The sequence below is a fragment of the Notolabrus celidotus genome, chromosome 8, assembly GCF_009762535.1.
Source record: "Notolabrus celidotus isolate fNotCel1 chromosome 8, fNotCel1.pri, whole genome shotgun sequence".
Taxonomy (NCBI): Eukaryota; Metazoa; Chordata; class Actinopteri; order Labriformes; family Labridae; genus Notolabrus; species Notolabrus celidotus.
In genome coordinates, this window is record NC_048279.1 from 26,142,392 (window position 1) to 26,156,805 (window position 14,414).

At 38.8% G+C, this 14,414-nt stretch overlaps 1 protein-coding gene across 1 annotated transcript; it reads left to right on the forward strand.

The window, feature by feature from the left end:
* Positions 1 to 907: 907 nt before the first annotated feature.
* Positions 908 to 2,481, forward strand: LOC117817647 (secretory phospholipase A2 receptor-like). Its single transcript, XM_034690401.1, has 4 exons — positions 908 to 1,276; positions 1,576 to 1,935; positions 2,080 to 2,171; positions 2,353 to 2,481. The coding sequence occupies exons 1-4, from the start codon at positions 952 to 954 to the stop codon at positions 2,479 to 2,481; spliced, it is 906 nt and encodes a 301-aa protein (XP_034546292.1). The 5' UTR covers positions 908 to 951.
* The last annotated feature ends 11,933 nt before the right edge of the window (positions 2,482 to 14,414 follow it).

Below are 14,414 nucleotides of genomic sequence, written 5' to 3' on the forward strand. Positions count from 1 at the left end.
ACATTTTAGTCTTTCACGGGCAGAACCAGCTTGTGCATGTAAACCTGTTGACATTTTTTTTTATTATAATTACCCCTTTTTTATCACTGTACCTGTTACAGATGTATTCAATGTCAAGGTTCACTTCATTCAAGGTTAAAGGTTCATTTCATTCTCATTAAATTATGTTAAAAACATGAAGGAACGAAAAATGTTACTCAAGTCCAGCAGTGTACAAAATAACTTCAGACATTTTTTTTTTGAGTCAGGTTTGATTCCTGGGTAATCCCTCAGTAAAACTTCTGCCATATAAGTAAGTGTCGTGCATCATTCTAGTTTGAAGCCCATGAGAATGCAATTTTCACTAGTTTACAACACTATCCAAAAGGGTGCAAAATGTTCGATACATTGAATCGATACTTTTCAATACCATGTGCTTTAAAAGATACAATTAACATTATTTTATAAATTAGTATTGAAAAGTATTCAAGCTTATGAAAAATATCGATCCACAATCATATTTTCAACCCACAGCTGCTGTGAGCAAGAGAGAGAGAGAGAGAGAGAGAGAGAGCAGTAGTGGTTGAGTTACATAGAGATAAAGGAAAGAGAGCAAAAATCACTGATAAAACAAAGAATGAAATAGAAAATCTTACAGTGAGTCAAACTGACATATAATAGCTTATCAATAATTGTATTACACTAGTCAGGATGGTGATATATTGCTGTATCAGTATTTTGTCCCATCCCTTACAGAGAGCAACCAATAAGACACTGAAAAACGTGCAAATGAGTAGGATGTGATCATCCCATCCACAAAGTGAGACAGTCTTATGACATTGAAGAATACAGATTACAGAACAGAGCACAGTTTTTCAGCGCTATGAATGATGGGATATCTCGGCTCTTCTCCTCACAGGCTGGAACATCTCCTTGTGCCTCTCCCGTCAATACCACTATGTTGCTGATCCTATGACTTGGACCGAAGCTCAAACCTACTGCAGAGAGAAATACACAGACCTGGCCACTATCGAAAACACAGAAGAAACAGACCAACTTCACGGCACAGTTTCACCTCTTCATAACTCTTACACCTGGATCGGCCTGTACAGTAAAATCGAATGGAAATGGTCAGACGGCTACAACGGCAGTGGGGCTGATTACAGGAACTGGAATAATATTGACAACGACGACCCTGAATTTTATTCAGGTCTACAGTTTTGTGTGGAGATGGAAGGACGTGGAAGATGGTATGATAATACATGCCCTAAGAAATTTACATTCATCTGCTACAGAGGTAAGAGGACAAAAAAAATCAGGGGTGTGTCTAGACATTTTTAACTGGGGTGGCAATGACTTAAGCAGCCAAAATAGTTGACTTTGGCCCAAGTCCCTCCTTAGACAAAACTCAAATCAAGGGACTTGGTTGCACCAGGTGTGGCTTGTCAGATTTTGGAGGGAGAGGGGGTCATGCCACCCCTGGAAACCTGTTGAGACACACCCCCAGCAAGAAATAATATGGTCCAAAAACAGGTTTGTTTACAAGTTTATAGTGGACTAAAAATTTGCAATTCCCTTTTCAAAATCTTAATGCAGGAACACAACAGGATCCTGAATTTGTTTTTGTCAATGAAAAAATGGATTGGTCCAGTGCACAGAGGTACTGCAGGGAGAACTACATAGACCTGGCCATTGCAAGGAATGACTCTGAGAACCAGGAGATCCATCAAGTCCATCCAAATCAAAACGAGGTATGGATTGGTTTGTACAGAGATCCAAACATTTACTGGTCTGATGGGAGTAGCTCCTCTTTCCAGTTCTGGGCCGACTGTCCAAATCCTTTGGGCTCCTTGAGTGTGGTATGTGGCGTTGCAAACTTGGCAAGTTCAGGGAGATGGAGAGTACTGCCCTGTGACCGTAAATTCCCATTTGTGTGCTACAGCAGAACCCCGACTGGTAAGTGGTTAGTCTGAGAGAGATATCAAAGTGTTCATTGAGAAACTATACATAAACCTCTATGTAGTCACTGCTTCTTTATTTTGATAAGTAAGGTTCAAATTGTAATTCAGTCTGATTTGTTTCTCTCTGTCTGCACTCCAGAAATGAGGCAGGTAATAAAGCTGAGGATGAAGCTTGAGGACTCCTCTGTGGATCTGAATGACCCTGCTGTGACAGCTAACATACTGAAAGAGGCAAGTCTTCATTAACATTAGAAACATGTTCATTAGTGAGGTGTTTCTTTTGTGTTTGATTTGTTTGACTGTGTTTCTATCTTGTTTCCTTGTAGATAGCAGGTCAAACTAATCCTTGGTTCTAATTAACAATGCAGATTTGAGTTAAGGCTAAGAAACGGTTTGCATTTTTGTTTCCCAGCTCCAGAGAAGATTACAGGACAGTGGAGTAAGTGGAGTCACCATCAAGTGGAGAGAGCAGCCGGATGGGAAGGTGTTCCACAAGGAGCAAAAAGCAGTCTTGGAGGAAAAACAGAGAAATCCATGTTGAGTCTGATTTGATCTGATACATTTAATGATGATGATAGGGGAGAAAATGGTAAATGTTTCTTTACCAGCACTTATTTCTAATGCAACTAGTTCTCAAACAAGGATCCAAAGCTAATGATATTAATTACAATAACTTTACTAGATCAGATAAAGAACTTCATACAGTCACAGTCTAAAATTACAGTTTAAATAAAGTACTTTGAGTAGCTTGACTATTGCCATTTTGAAATCCTATCATCAGATATTAACATATTTTAATTTTAGGTCATCCAGAGGTGAGATTGTTGTTTTGATCACTGAAAAAATGTAGTTTAAAATGCTTTATATAAACACTGCAGCGCGAAACTGTAAACATTTCACTCTAACTGCGCAGGCTCAGTGTTAGTGAATTAGGTGCTATTTGAAATTAGACTCATTTTCATACAAGGGCCTGATTTGCTCCAAATGAATGCCAATGGCTCATTAAACAACGCTGGTGAGCAGTGACGCTGTGTGCTCTGCAGAGCAGTTTATTGAGAACCAAACCCTTTGCATATACTTTGGGAATTACACAATGTCTCTGTGGCTCATTTGCACAGGATTTGAGGCCCAAAAGCTGTGCAATCCTTTAGCAGATCAGGTCCTGAGAGTGCTATATCCTTCATTTTTGCACATATATTTCTATATTTAAAAATATGACATTTATTTAAACTTGTAGAATGCAGTGATTTATGTAAATGTATAGTACTAAAATGTTAATCAAACTACCATAATTTAAATTATTTGGGTCTTTAAGTCGGTTTTCTGTAAACTAATCTTAACCTCTTTCCCACTTCTACCACACTTTGTTCAGTCCTGTGACGGTGTCTCTGACATGGAGAAGTATACAAAGCATGTAAAGAGAGATCAACAGGTGCCTTTATTAACATGGTTGGGACAAAATATTGATACAGTAATATATTGTTGTTGTGACAACTATAGTATCGCTGGCATCAAATGTCAACATTTTACTTTATAAATAATACAGTGCTCTTGACAGATTTTCACAATTTCATGACGACTCACTTTGGCACAAATGACATTAATCCTGCGCTTTACCTTTTAGAGGAAATTTGTGCTCTTCAGTTAAAATGGTATCGTGATCTATCATCATATGATTGTCTTGTAATTCATCAGTTATCCTAGAATCGTTGTATAGTTGATAAACTGATACAGTTGCTGTATTGTATTTACAATGCTGTCTAGCAAAATGAAACTAAGCTTATTACAATGAATACACGTTTACAGCCTTTCTATTTTCCTGTAGTCTCGCAGTACTGGCCTCCGATTAATCTGAGTACATTGTTATTGTCAAGTGCTTAACCTGTCATAGGAGAGTTAATCCCTCATTGTCTTTATAACTGTGTGAAGTGTACCCATTAAATGTTGTAGTCTTCATAATAAAACATTTTAGGTTGTAGTGTTGGCTTCAAGGTGGCAGTTTTTTTTGGATCTGATCAAAGCAACACAGAAGTTGCAGGTAAAGTGGACTGCTCTGAAAATGAGACTGGTTAAGGTGGACAATATGATTATAGTTAACCAACACTCTGCTGCTGGTACAGTCCTAGGCTTTCTTGTTTGTGTGTATGAGTTTTTGTTTATTTGCGGTCTGAAAGAAAGACATGCAAATTAAGCATTAGCATTAACTAACAATGCTCATTACGTAATGAAACACAACAAGCAGGGTTAATATGGGTAATAGGCAACAACAAGCAAGAGGAAGATGACAAAGTTATTCTGTTAAACCCATGTAGGTGACCTATATCAAAGCATATTTTTATGTGAATCCAGGCATGTTTGAGCCACCAAAAAATGGGATTCTTTGGGGGTGCAGAAAGTAGATGAGGCCTTTGCACCACTTAGTGCTTTGGTCCTATAAGTTTTACAAGGAATCATTTATGTCATATAACACATACCCCTCCTTTTTTTATCCATGGAGCTACAGGCACCATTGGACAGGGCGACTTGTGACTTCATTACCTTACACACACAAGTGTATTTTCAGGCCACATAAACCACCCTGCTGATGTAAATATGGACTTTGCCGACCCTTTTTGGTTAAAATGTCATCAAAGAAATCTTAACTTCCGAAGCTTGTGTTAATGTTATATTTGGTAAGATGTAAAGCACTGCACTAGATTTTGTTTTGCTTACAATATTTACCCAGTAAACCCTGAACACATTTCCTTTGCGAGTAAAAAAACTCTTTTTTACTCTGGGCAGAATTGCATTATCTTCAGTTCAGGCCTCCTCCGCCCCTCAAAGCTCTCTCCACCTCTCTCTAGATGACCCCAAATAGAGACGTAACCCCTCCAGCATGTCACAGTCTGCTCCCTGGCTGCTCTCCTCTCATTGGTCTGAGCTTGGGAGATGTTTAAGGGGACTTTCTAACCAGGTGACTGAACTACCTCAGAGCCCTTTCCTGTGATGTTCAGTGTGTACACAGGTTGAAAATTAACATTTTGGTGTTACCTGATGCTGCTGTGTAAAGTCTACATGATTACTTTGTGTCCAGGTTTAGACATACCACACAGTTTTTAACAATTAAAAGACAAACGGTCTGTTTAACAAGCTCATATTCAACATACTGGCGACATATTCAAGTTCTCCTGCTGAAAGTTAGGAGAGCTCAATGAAACAGCTTTATATGAATAATAATGATAATAATAATAATTTTTCGTATTTGTATAGTACTTTTCATGGTACTCAAAGTCACTTTACAGAAAAACAAAAATAAAAATAAAGCGAATAAATAAAACAACAGAACAAAGACAGAGGTGGGGTGGGAGTAGATGTTATGTGTTGTATGCTTTTTTGAACAGGTAGGTCTTGAGGTGGTTTCTAAATGATTGAAGTGAGTCAGAGTTGCGTATGTGTGGAGGGAGAGAGTTCCAGAGAGCCAGGGCAGCAATGGCAAAGGCTCTGTCCCCCAAGGTGCCGTGCTTGGACTTGGTGATAGGGGACAGGAGGTTGGCATCTGAGGATCTGAGGCGGCGAGATGGGGAGTGACATTTGAGGAGGTCGGTCAGGTATGAGGGGGCAAAGTTATTGAGGGCTTTGTAGATGATGAGCAGGATTTTGGAGGTGATTCTGTGCTGAAGGATGGGTGTGATGTGGGCTCTGGAGTGGGAGTTGGTGAGTAACCGGGCAGCTGAGTTCTGGACATATTGGAGTTTTTGGAGGTCAGTGGAGGGAAGGCCGTAAAGGATGCTGTTGCATAGTCCAGTCTGGACCTTATAAAGGCGTGGATGAGGGGATGAAGACACAGCTAACTGCCTGCTAGCTTAAATTAGCACAAAAGCCCACAGAGCTTGACTGAAATTCGCAGACAAACAAGTTGTGGAGCTGCATTTGTTTGCAATCTGGTGTAGCTTCAGCCATGGGTCGTAAGACCTTGGTGGAGTCTTGTCTGACTGATAGTTGTGCAGGTTTGTCATTGCATGGCCTCACAGAGCTTACACATGATTTCTATCAACATCTGCTGTTACAGTGTTCCATCAAAATCCAAAATGTGTCCAAACTTCAGCTTTTAATGTTGTAGCCGCAGACTTTTTATTACTACCCACCACTGTCCCCATTTTTGTTGACTAAACCATCTGTTTAGTCGAGAGCGGCCTCTGTTTAATGTGAATCACAGTGCAACAGCACCCACAGTGCCCCACATGAATGAGGCTTCATTACAGCGGAAATAATGGATTCCAGGATTGTCTGAATCGACAAAGAATTGCAAAAAATATAATACAATGAACTGATGAATCGACTACAAAAAGGTAGAGAACACAGCAGCTTATGCAGAAGTACAACAAAAAGTACACGTTCAGGTAATACCTTCTGCTATATCAGTCTCTGTGTGCTCCAGTTTCTACACTGTAAACCTGCTCTGTCAGACCCAGTAATACAGTTATCATGTTGCTGAATGTGTTCTCTGTTCTATTAGTGCCAGTATGTCATCATAGAGCTTAATAGATGAGAGAGGGGGGTTTATCTGTAATCCAGAGGCAATGATTGTAAGATTAGATTGTTTATTCAATCTCGCTGTGTTGGCTTATATTCTGGTTTTGCAGTGAGAGTGACTTTTGAAATTACTTTGACAGGAAAATAAGTTATCAGCTGTAGCTTTGCAACTCTATTGTATTTCTGCAAGTAAGACCTATGTTGATGTGCACTGTGAACTTTTACAGCCATTGAAGTAATCTGTTGTAACTTACAACAGTGCCAAATAATGTGATTATTCTTGCTTTTAACTGACAGCTTCGACACTGAAAGTTTTTCCCCCTGTGTACTGGACCAAACAAATCCATGGATCTCCAGGTCCTGAAACCAGTACAGGTGTTGGCAGTAAAAAAAGCAGATCAGATGACAGAGATATGGATGCAGGTATCAGAGCAGTGCAAGGTCATGGCATCACATATGGGGATCAGTCAGAGAGATTAATGAACCTCTGCCTGCTGACACGACAGATTTGGACACTACTGCTACATCACCGTCCTCTGGTCATGGATAAATGTTTCAGTGACTAAACAACTTGTGCATGCCTGAAACTTTTTTGAGGCCTGTTAAAGTTATTTGTTGTGCAGTCATCTAAACAAAGATCCTTCCAAGGTCTGCTAATTGATAGCACTGTAAGTTGAGAGTTTTACTATGTAGCCAATGTTTCTGAGAGGTATACAAAGTGCAGAATTGTCACAACAGTGACCCCCACCCCTGAAGTCTGTTTTAGATTCTGCCCTTCTTTGAATACAGTCCCACTATTACAGTTACTTGTTTGCTTGTCTTAACATCAACTGCCTTGGCTTAATTTCTCCACACCTCAAAAAAAAAAAACTGATGGTGAAGTTTCTGAATTAAACCTAAACAAAACCGTATTTCATTAGTTCAGGGATAGTTTTCACGGACATACAAGACCTCAATATTTCCACCAAACTTCAGGCTGTATCAAACCATCTTTAGCACAAATCTCTTCAAAGTAAGCACGCTGTAGGTGGAACTCACCTCACCATGAGCCCACTTGTGTATTAAAGCGGGGGCTGCACAGGTAATGATCTGTCTTGTTTTTGTCGAGGTGTGAGCTCTCAGCTTTGGTGTCCTCATCAAGGACTTTTCCTGCAGGAATTTGGGGCATGTTACATCTTAAAGCTCTCTGCTCTCAGGTTCTCATATTCCCATGTTAAGCTCAAGCCCATTATCCACTCTTTGAAACACTGTTTTAGAAACCAGGTACATTTATAACTCTGTGCTTTAGTAATTTAATACAACACTGTACTTTTTATCACCAATGTAACAACATCTGCATCTGTATGTATCATCTAATTAATGGAGGACACATACACAACACATCTAATGCACAAAGTTGTAAATTAGAGACATTTATAGCTGCACTGATGTTCTGTACGTGCAATCACAGAAATTAACATTAAGCTAATTGAAAACAATCATGCACACTTTTAAATAAAGTCATTAGCACATGAAAAGCAGCAAACAAAGAGAGGAACTGATTATCACATCAGAAGTACAAGGACAGGACGTTTATTTTCCTCCTGCAGGATATAAGAGGAAGAAATAACACTCTACTGTCTCATATGACTTTAAAAATCATGCACTAAGTTATTCTTACAGTTAGATTCCCTCATGTTGCATTTATTACAATAAGTAATTATTCCTATTCAACAAATGAACCAAACAATTGAGTCCCTAATAATGTTCAACCTTTTTGATCTCCAATTATTTCCATTACTTTGCTCTAATTGAATGCACGTCATGCATAACAAGTGCAAAGAGAAATGTGAATGTCTCTTGATAGCCAATTATACAATTATCTAAATCACAAGTCAAACTTGTGATGTGTTTGGTCATTTGAAAATGATTGCATCCAGGGTGGCAAATTACTGCTCCATGGTTTCAAATCATCCAGAGGAACATGAGTTCTTCTTCCAGTGTGTCAAATCAGTAAAGCAAAGAGGTGTGTGAAATCTACTGTGAGCTGTATGTCTGAAAAAAAGAGGGAAAGGGGAAAAATGTGAAGTTTTATGTAACAGGGTTTAATAATTCTCTTTAACAGAGATGAAGCATAACAAACTAACTCGAGTCTTTTCATATCCTTGTGTTTTCTTTTGTTCTTCAAAGTTCTGATTCAAACATAATCTGTGAGGAATATGTTTTATTGTGATAAAACTGAAAAGGAAGAATTATAATTTCATCATTCTTGTCATTGAAGTGCTCTGACCTTAAAACAAATGTGTTAGGGGACGTTTAGTTGTGAAGAACAGAAGATAACTACAACAATCATGTGTTTCAGGGTTACTCTTTGAAGTGAATTGAAGTGAATTAACGTTTAAATCTTTCAGACAGTTTCTTCTTTTTCATGTAAACAAGCAGAATTAATTTGTTCGAACATTTCAGGCTTCAAGAGTTTAAACAGATGGCATGGGACACTCTTCTTCCCAGCATAATATTTGTGATCAAATCTGAGAAGGAAAGTTTAATTTCATGTAAAGAATCACACCAGGTGGAGCTTAAAGTCAGAAAACTGAACAATCCAGAGCCAGCTTCCCTGAATGATAAAATGATCTCACTCTTTCTCTCTGAGGCTTGTTGCACACTTACAGCACAAACTTCTTTATGGCTTTTCCATGTAAAAGTTTTAGTCTCATGATAAATTAAGTGCTGGATGTGTGAAAATGATACAAATGGAAAGTGAAATGGTAAAATATGAATTCGGACTGAAGGAGTCTTCAGGGTTTGGTTTAGTAGTCTAGAGGGTGTGCTAAATCCACAATGAGATACGCCATTTATTATGAAATCATTCTCACTCTGAACGCTGGTAATCAGTAACACACACTGAAACACAGCGAGGAGTGTGACCCTCCAGTGTGAAAGACAGTCGGATGGTTTGATTCAGCAATCACCTCCCTGCTCAAACACCTGATTGGGTCTGTTTTGTCTGTGCTCGTGTAAAAATCAACCGCTTGGTAAGAAGGGATTACACGCTCTTCAGCTCTCACTCACAAGACAAACCCATTATTTTGTGTCACACACACTGCTGTGAATGATTAAAACAACCTTTGATTGCTTGTAAACACTTAAAAGCTCACAGAGAGGCTATCCTGTCCACTCTCTTTATATTCAAAGCCATCTGTGATTGGCTGTTTCATAGGATTCCAAATTTTCCATATGTGAATCACCCTGGACATGATGAGATTGGTGCAGGCTCAACACTTGAATGCATTTCACCATTCCACACACTATGCACTTCAAAAATACTCAGGATGCAAAGAGGGGGAAATCTAATGAGAAAAGTTGAACAGACTGGCTGTGGGACCTCAGACAGCAGCTTGGAGGGAGATTGGATGCCTGCAGGAGGGCTGATATTGAATGCTCTCACATACACTGTGAAGAAAAACGACATGTTTTCTCTGGTCAACAGGAACATACACTGTGGAGGTAAACTCTTTTTTCATGTCTCCACTGGGATATTTTACCATCAAATCTCCGTGGCTGACAGAGAAATCTTTTTAACAACAAACTGACAGCAGACTGTCCATCATTAGCTTAAATCAGTGTCCTAGAAACACCCTGCAGTTTGGGTAAACGCTTTCTTCTACTTTCATTTCCTCGATGCAGAGGGAAACTACTCTTTACATCACAAACAATAACCCTTCAATTGTGTGCACTGAGAAAATTCTTATGACTGGGGTTCTACATGTATTTCAGTAGATTTCTACATCAACAGCTGAACTTTTTTTATCTTTTTGAATCATCAATGTTAATCTAACGCTCGATATACAGAATACCTACAGGTCTTATGAGTTAGGTCCAATAATGAGCATGTTTTTAGATGTAGAATCTTAAATCTTGAATGCACATTCTGCTAAAAGAAGCTCTGCTGATGGCAACACTAGTGTCAGAAGTATAATGAGACTCTGGGTAGGAAGTATGATGCTTCTGTTGCTTTAAGTATTGAAGTAATCAAAGTTATCTCTATGCTGCAAAGCTGCTGGCCAATTCACATCATGTATTGTCATGTCAGAGAGGCCAGAAACATCAAGTGTTTGACATTTGGGCTTCAAAATGACTGACATGACTGATCTATTAACTTTATTTTATTTTATTAATTAATTTATTGTGATAACCTGATTAATTGTATCACTGCAGCTCTAATTTGCTTAATTCTTCATCTCAGGTGTTGCTGCTTTTATCTGTTAAAGCACTTTAAAGTCTTTCAATGTTTCCATGCATCCCTACCTCATATTGTGAAACCCTTGGAATTATAGAAAGAATTATGATGCTAAGAAAGAGTTTCAACAAAGTGTATCACAGTTACAGCTGCCAAAATGATTTTTAATTCTGAGACAGTTTGGGGTTCACTTCCAGGTAAAGCTGTCTCTGATATATTCACACTCCTCTTGTATTCTGTTTATGCTGTGAAGGATTAGGTTCAGGAGTTTACCTGCCTCATTCTTCTTGTGCCTGATTTATTTAAGCTGTGCTAAGGACTGCAGAACCAAGATGTAATAGGGGTGTCAATATTGGTCATGTCAGCAGGTTGTGCTTCATTAATCTGCCTGATTGATCCAGCATCCATGTTGTTCTGTGACCTTGCTTTGCACAAATAAGAACTGCAGCAGTGTCGGTGTTACCTGATCTACTGGCTGGCCTGGTTGATGGATCTGTGCTTGACTTACTGAAGGCTCAGGACAGAGACAAATGGACACTGATGCTGTGGGTGCTGAGGAGATTCTAGGTGTGGAACAGAGAGATACTTTCACATTTCACGCAGCTCAATATTACATTGTATAGGCATTAAATATGTTGTAAATCCCATACTGTAGACCTGTTGACTAGAGGAGCTTCTTTGTTCCCTGTATGTTTAAATAGCTGATATAAAAGAGGAAGGCTGGTCAGAGTTCTTATTGGGGGCTAGACTTTTACCTAAGGCTGTTGCTTACTTCCCGCATCCATACAGCATTGTGTGCTTAAAGCCCCTTTTTGGTTATCTCACATCGACTTGTTTTGACACTTCTTAGAGAAGTTTTCAAAAATTGAACCAGGAATGTTGATGTTTGATCAAATCATTGACTTTTCCTCTAGTTAAATGTAAAAGTGACACCACCTTTTCCTCCATGCAGTGATTTCCACTACAGAGTCATGGCCGTTTTTAATGTAGTGCCACCTTATCTACAGTAGCTGATGAAATCCGAAAAATGTTTTGAAACATGTTGCTGACAGGACTTATATCTGGTCTTATGTAGGTGTTAAATGATTAAAGGCTTATTCTTTTCAGAATAAGTGATGACTGAATTTAAATTTCAAGTGTGTGCTGTAAATCAAAACAATCAAGATGCTCAGCCAGAAGTACTTGCGAGCATCCTAAAGTTGAGATTTCACCATACAGATGCAGGAAGAAAAGGCCTCGCTGAATTACACAACTCAGTCTGAGTGTTGAAGTCTTGGTGGACAGTTTGTTGAGCCTACAGTGTATGTTCTTTTGTTTGTCTATGTCTGTGGAAATGCAGAAAGGTGCTGTGGAAAAGAATTTCCCCAAGGGGACAATAAAGTCTAAAGTCTAAAAAGTCTAAAGTCTAAAATCTAGGGTGAAGTGTGCTTTTGTATTCACATCTAACAGTCACATTTTATATGTATTCTATGGAAAGTATACATTTAATGACCCGAGGAGCCAAGCAGCAGTTGGAGTTATTAATTATGTATGGTGAATAACCGCCTTCATATGTCTTGTTTTTGCACACAAGGAGAAATATGCTTGGTCCAATGCATTATCATAAAAGCACACACACTTTCCGTGACCATATGGTCAACGTTTTCATTATTTTAAATTACTGTGAGAGGTGGGCAGTCTGTCTGCCTTCAAAGCCCTCATATACTGTGTGTGTTGTGTCCATAATTATCAGTGTGCAATGTTCGAGTAGCTGAGAGCTTGTGTAGGAATATTAATGAGGTAAACAGGTTTAGATATGAAAGCTGGATGTGTATAAGTATATAATTAAAATTTTACATTAATGACTATGTTTGAAATGCAAAAGTCAATCACCAACTAGACAGACTTTTTGAGGGTGTACCACAGCTCATGGAAGCTGCTGATGAATAGTTCATTGTTGATTTTCATTTTCCTTAATGACTTTTTCAATCATGTTGCATCCACGGAAATTGTGAAAGTGATACCAACAATATATAATAACAGTATTGTCAATGATTATTGTCATAGTGTGTCATTCAGGGCAAATGATCTGATGACCCTGAAAAGTGCCATTTGAGAAAGCATCTTATCTGCACTATGGTGAATACAAAAAGTATCATATTGGTGCACATGGGACAGCAGATAGGCTGATACAGATATGAAATAGTATTGATATGCTAATGTATCAATCGGATATAGCTTGTATCCTATTAGTGCAGGACTACTGTCAGCCTGGTTCAGGTGCTCAATGTGGCTGTGTTATGTAAGAAATCAGACTTGTTAGACTGGAGCTATAAAACACAAAAAAGTCATGACCTTTGCACAAAAAGAATCACTTTATCTGGTTAACTATTCAAGTAGAGTTTAGAGCTTAGACTCAACAATAAGGCATTATTAAGGAGCTGATGTTGCTGACTTTGGGTGCATTCATGTTTTCACATCTCAGAAATAGTTCATGCTGATGATATCGTCAGCCTAATTAATACACCTGCACTCATGTGCTTTTTTTTTTGTTTTTAGTCAATGTTGAAGTTAAACCTTTCTTTTAAGGTCTAAATCTTCTGATATATTTCAATAACCACTGGTGTGACGGAGCGGAACCGTCACTGACTGCGGGGCACTCACGCAGGGATACACACACACACCGGCGCATACGCATACACACCAAACTTTCCCTTCTCAAGCTTTCCTCTGTCAGAGTCTCGAATCACAAAGTAAACACCACCAGCATTCCTCTGTCTCTCTCCGTTACATAGAGAAATAGAGCGCGCACTCTTGAGAGCTCTATTTTTAACATACATTCACACAGCCTCCAGTCCACTTACCTGCCGAAGGTGCGTTGCATACGCGCTACGCGTTATGGGGAAACGGAGCGCATCATTTCCGCAGAGTAAATAGGCGGGTATGTCGGGCAAAAGTGGTCACATGATTAATGAAACTTAATCTTTTGGTTTTGTTGTCATTAATCTCATGAACAGTGTGTTTGGGGTCAAATTTTAAAACAATATTGCAAAAGGTATAAATACTAAATGTTTAAAATGCTTTAATATTAGGAAAATGTATATTTTTGCTGACGCCCAGTGGGATGGGCTATATGAGTTAAAAGAGGGCTGCTTTGAGCTCCATGGTCAGTCTTGGTTTGGATGCACTGAAGGTAAATGTACAGTTTGTTTGCATTAGTGACATTTCTTTTTACCTGTGGGTGTATTTATGAGTTACTGTGGAACTCTTGCCTTAGCGGTCATTCCTTTGTAAATTTTGTTAGGACTATTTTCACCTTCTTTTTTCCCCTTGCACTTTGGGAGGCTGGCTACAGATAAATGCCACAGTAATTTTTTTGACTATGCCTGTGCTTTTTCCACATTTTGTTAGTTTTGAGAAAAGAACCCCATGACAACTGGTTATTGCATGATGTTTAAATGTTGTCTGAAGAGGATGGTCCTCAATTATTCCTTTGTTAATTGGATGCAAATTCTTGTCAGTCAACACAGCCCTTAGCCGACCCTGTGCTTATTAATATCAGCGTTATGTTTCTTCCCTCTGAGTTATTTTCTGCTTGTTTGTTTTTCATTAAACACTGGGTCTCTAACATTTGTAATGTCTGCTGTAGAGGTGCCCCAGCACTATTTTGATTTTGTCTGCTAAATCTGTCAGACTAGCCAGAGGCCATCTTTCTAAACTTAGCTCAGTGGATGGCACCACGTTGAGAACATTTCAAGTGTTCT

Coding starts and splice junctions, on each gene's coding strand:
- LOC117817647 (XM_034690401.1), top strand. CDS start 952: ATGACTTGGACCGAAGCTCAAACCTACTGCAGAGAGAAATACACAGAC. Junction 1,277..1,575: donor TACATTCATCTGCTACAGAG/GTAAGAGGACAA, acceptor ATCTTAATGCAG/GAACACAACAGGATCCTGAA. Junction 1,936..2,079: donor CTACAGCAGAACCCCGACTG/GTAAGTGGTTAG, acceptor TCTGCACTCCAG/AAATGAGGCAGGTAATAAAG.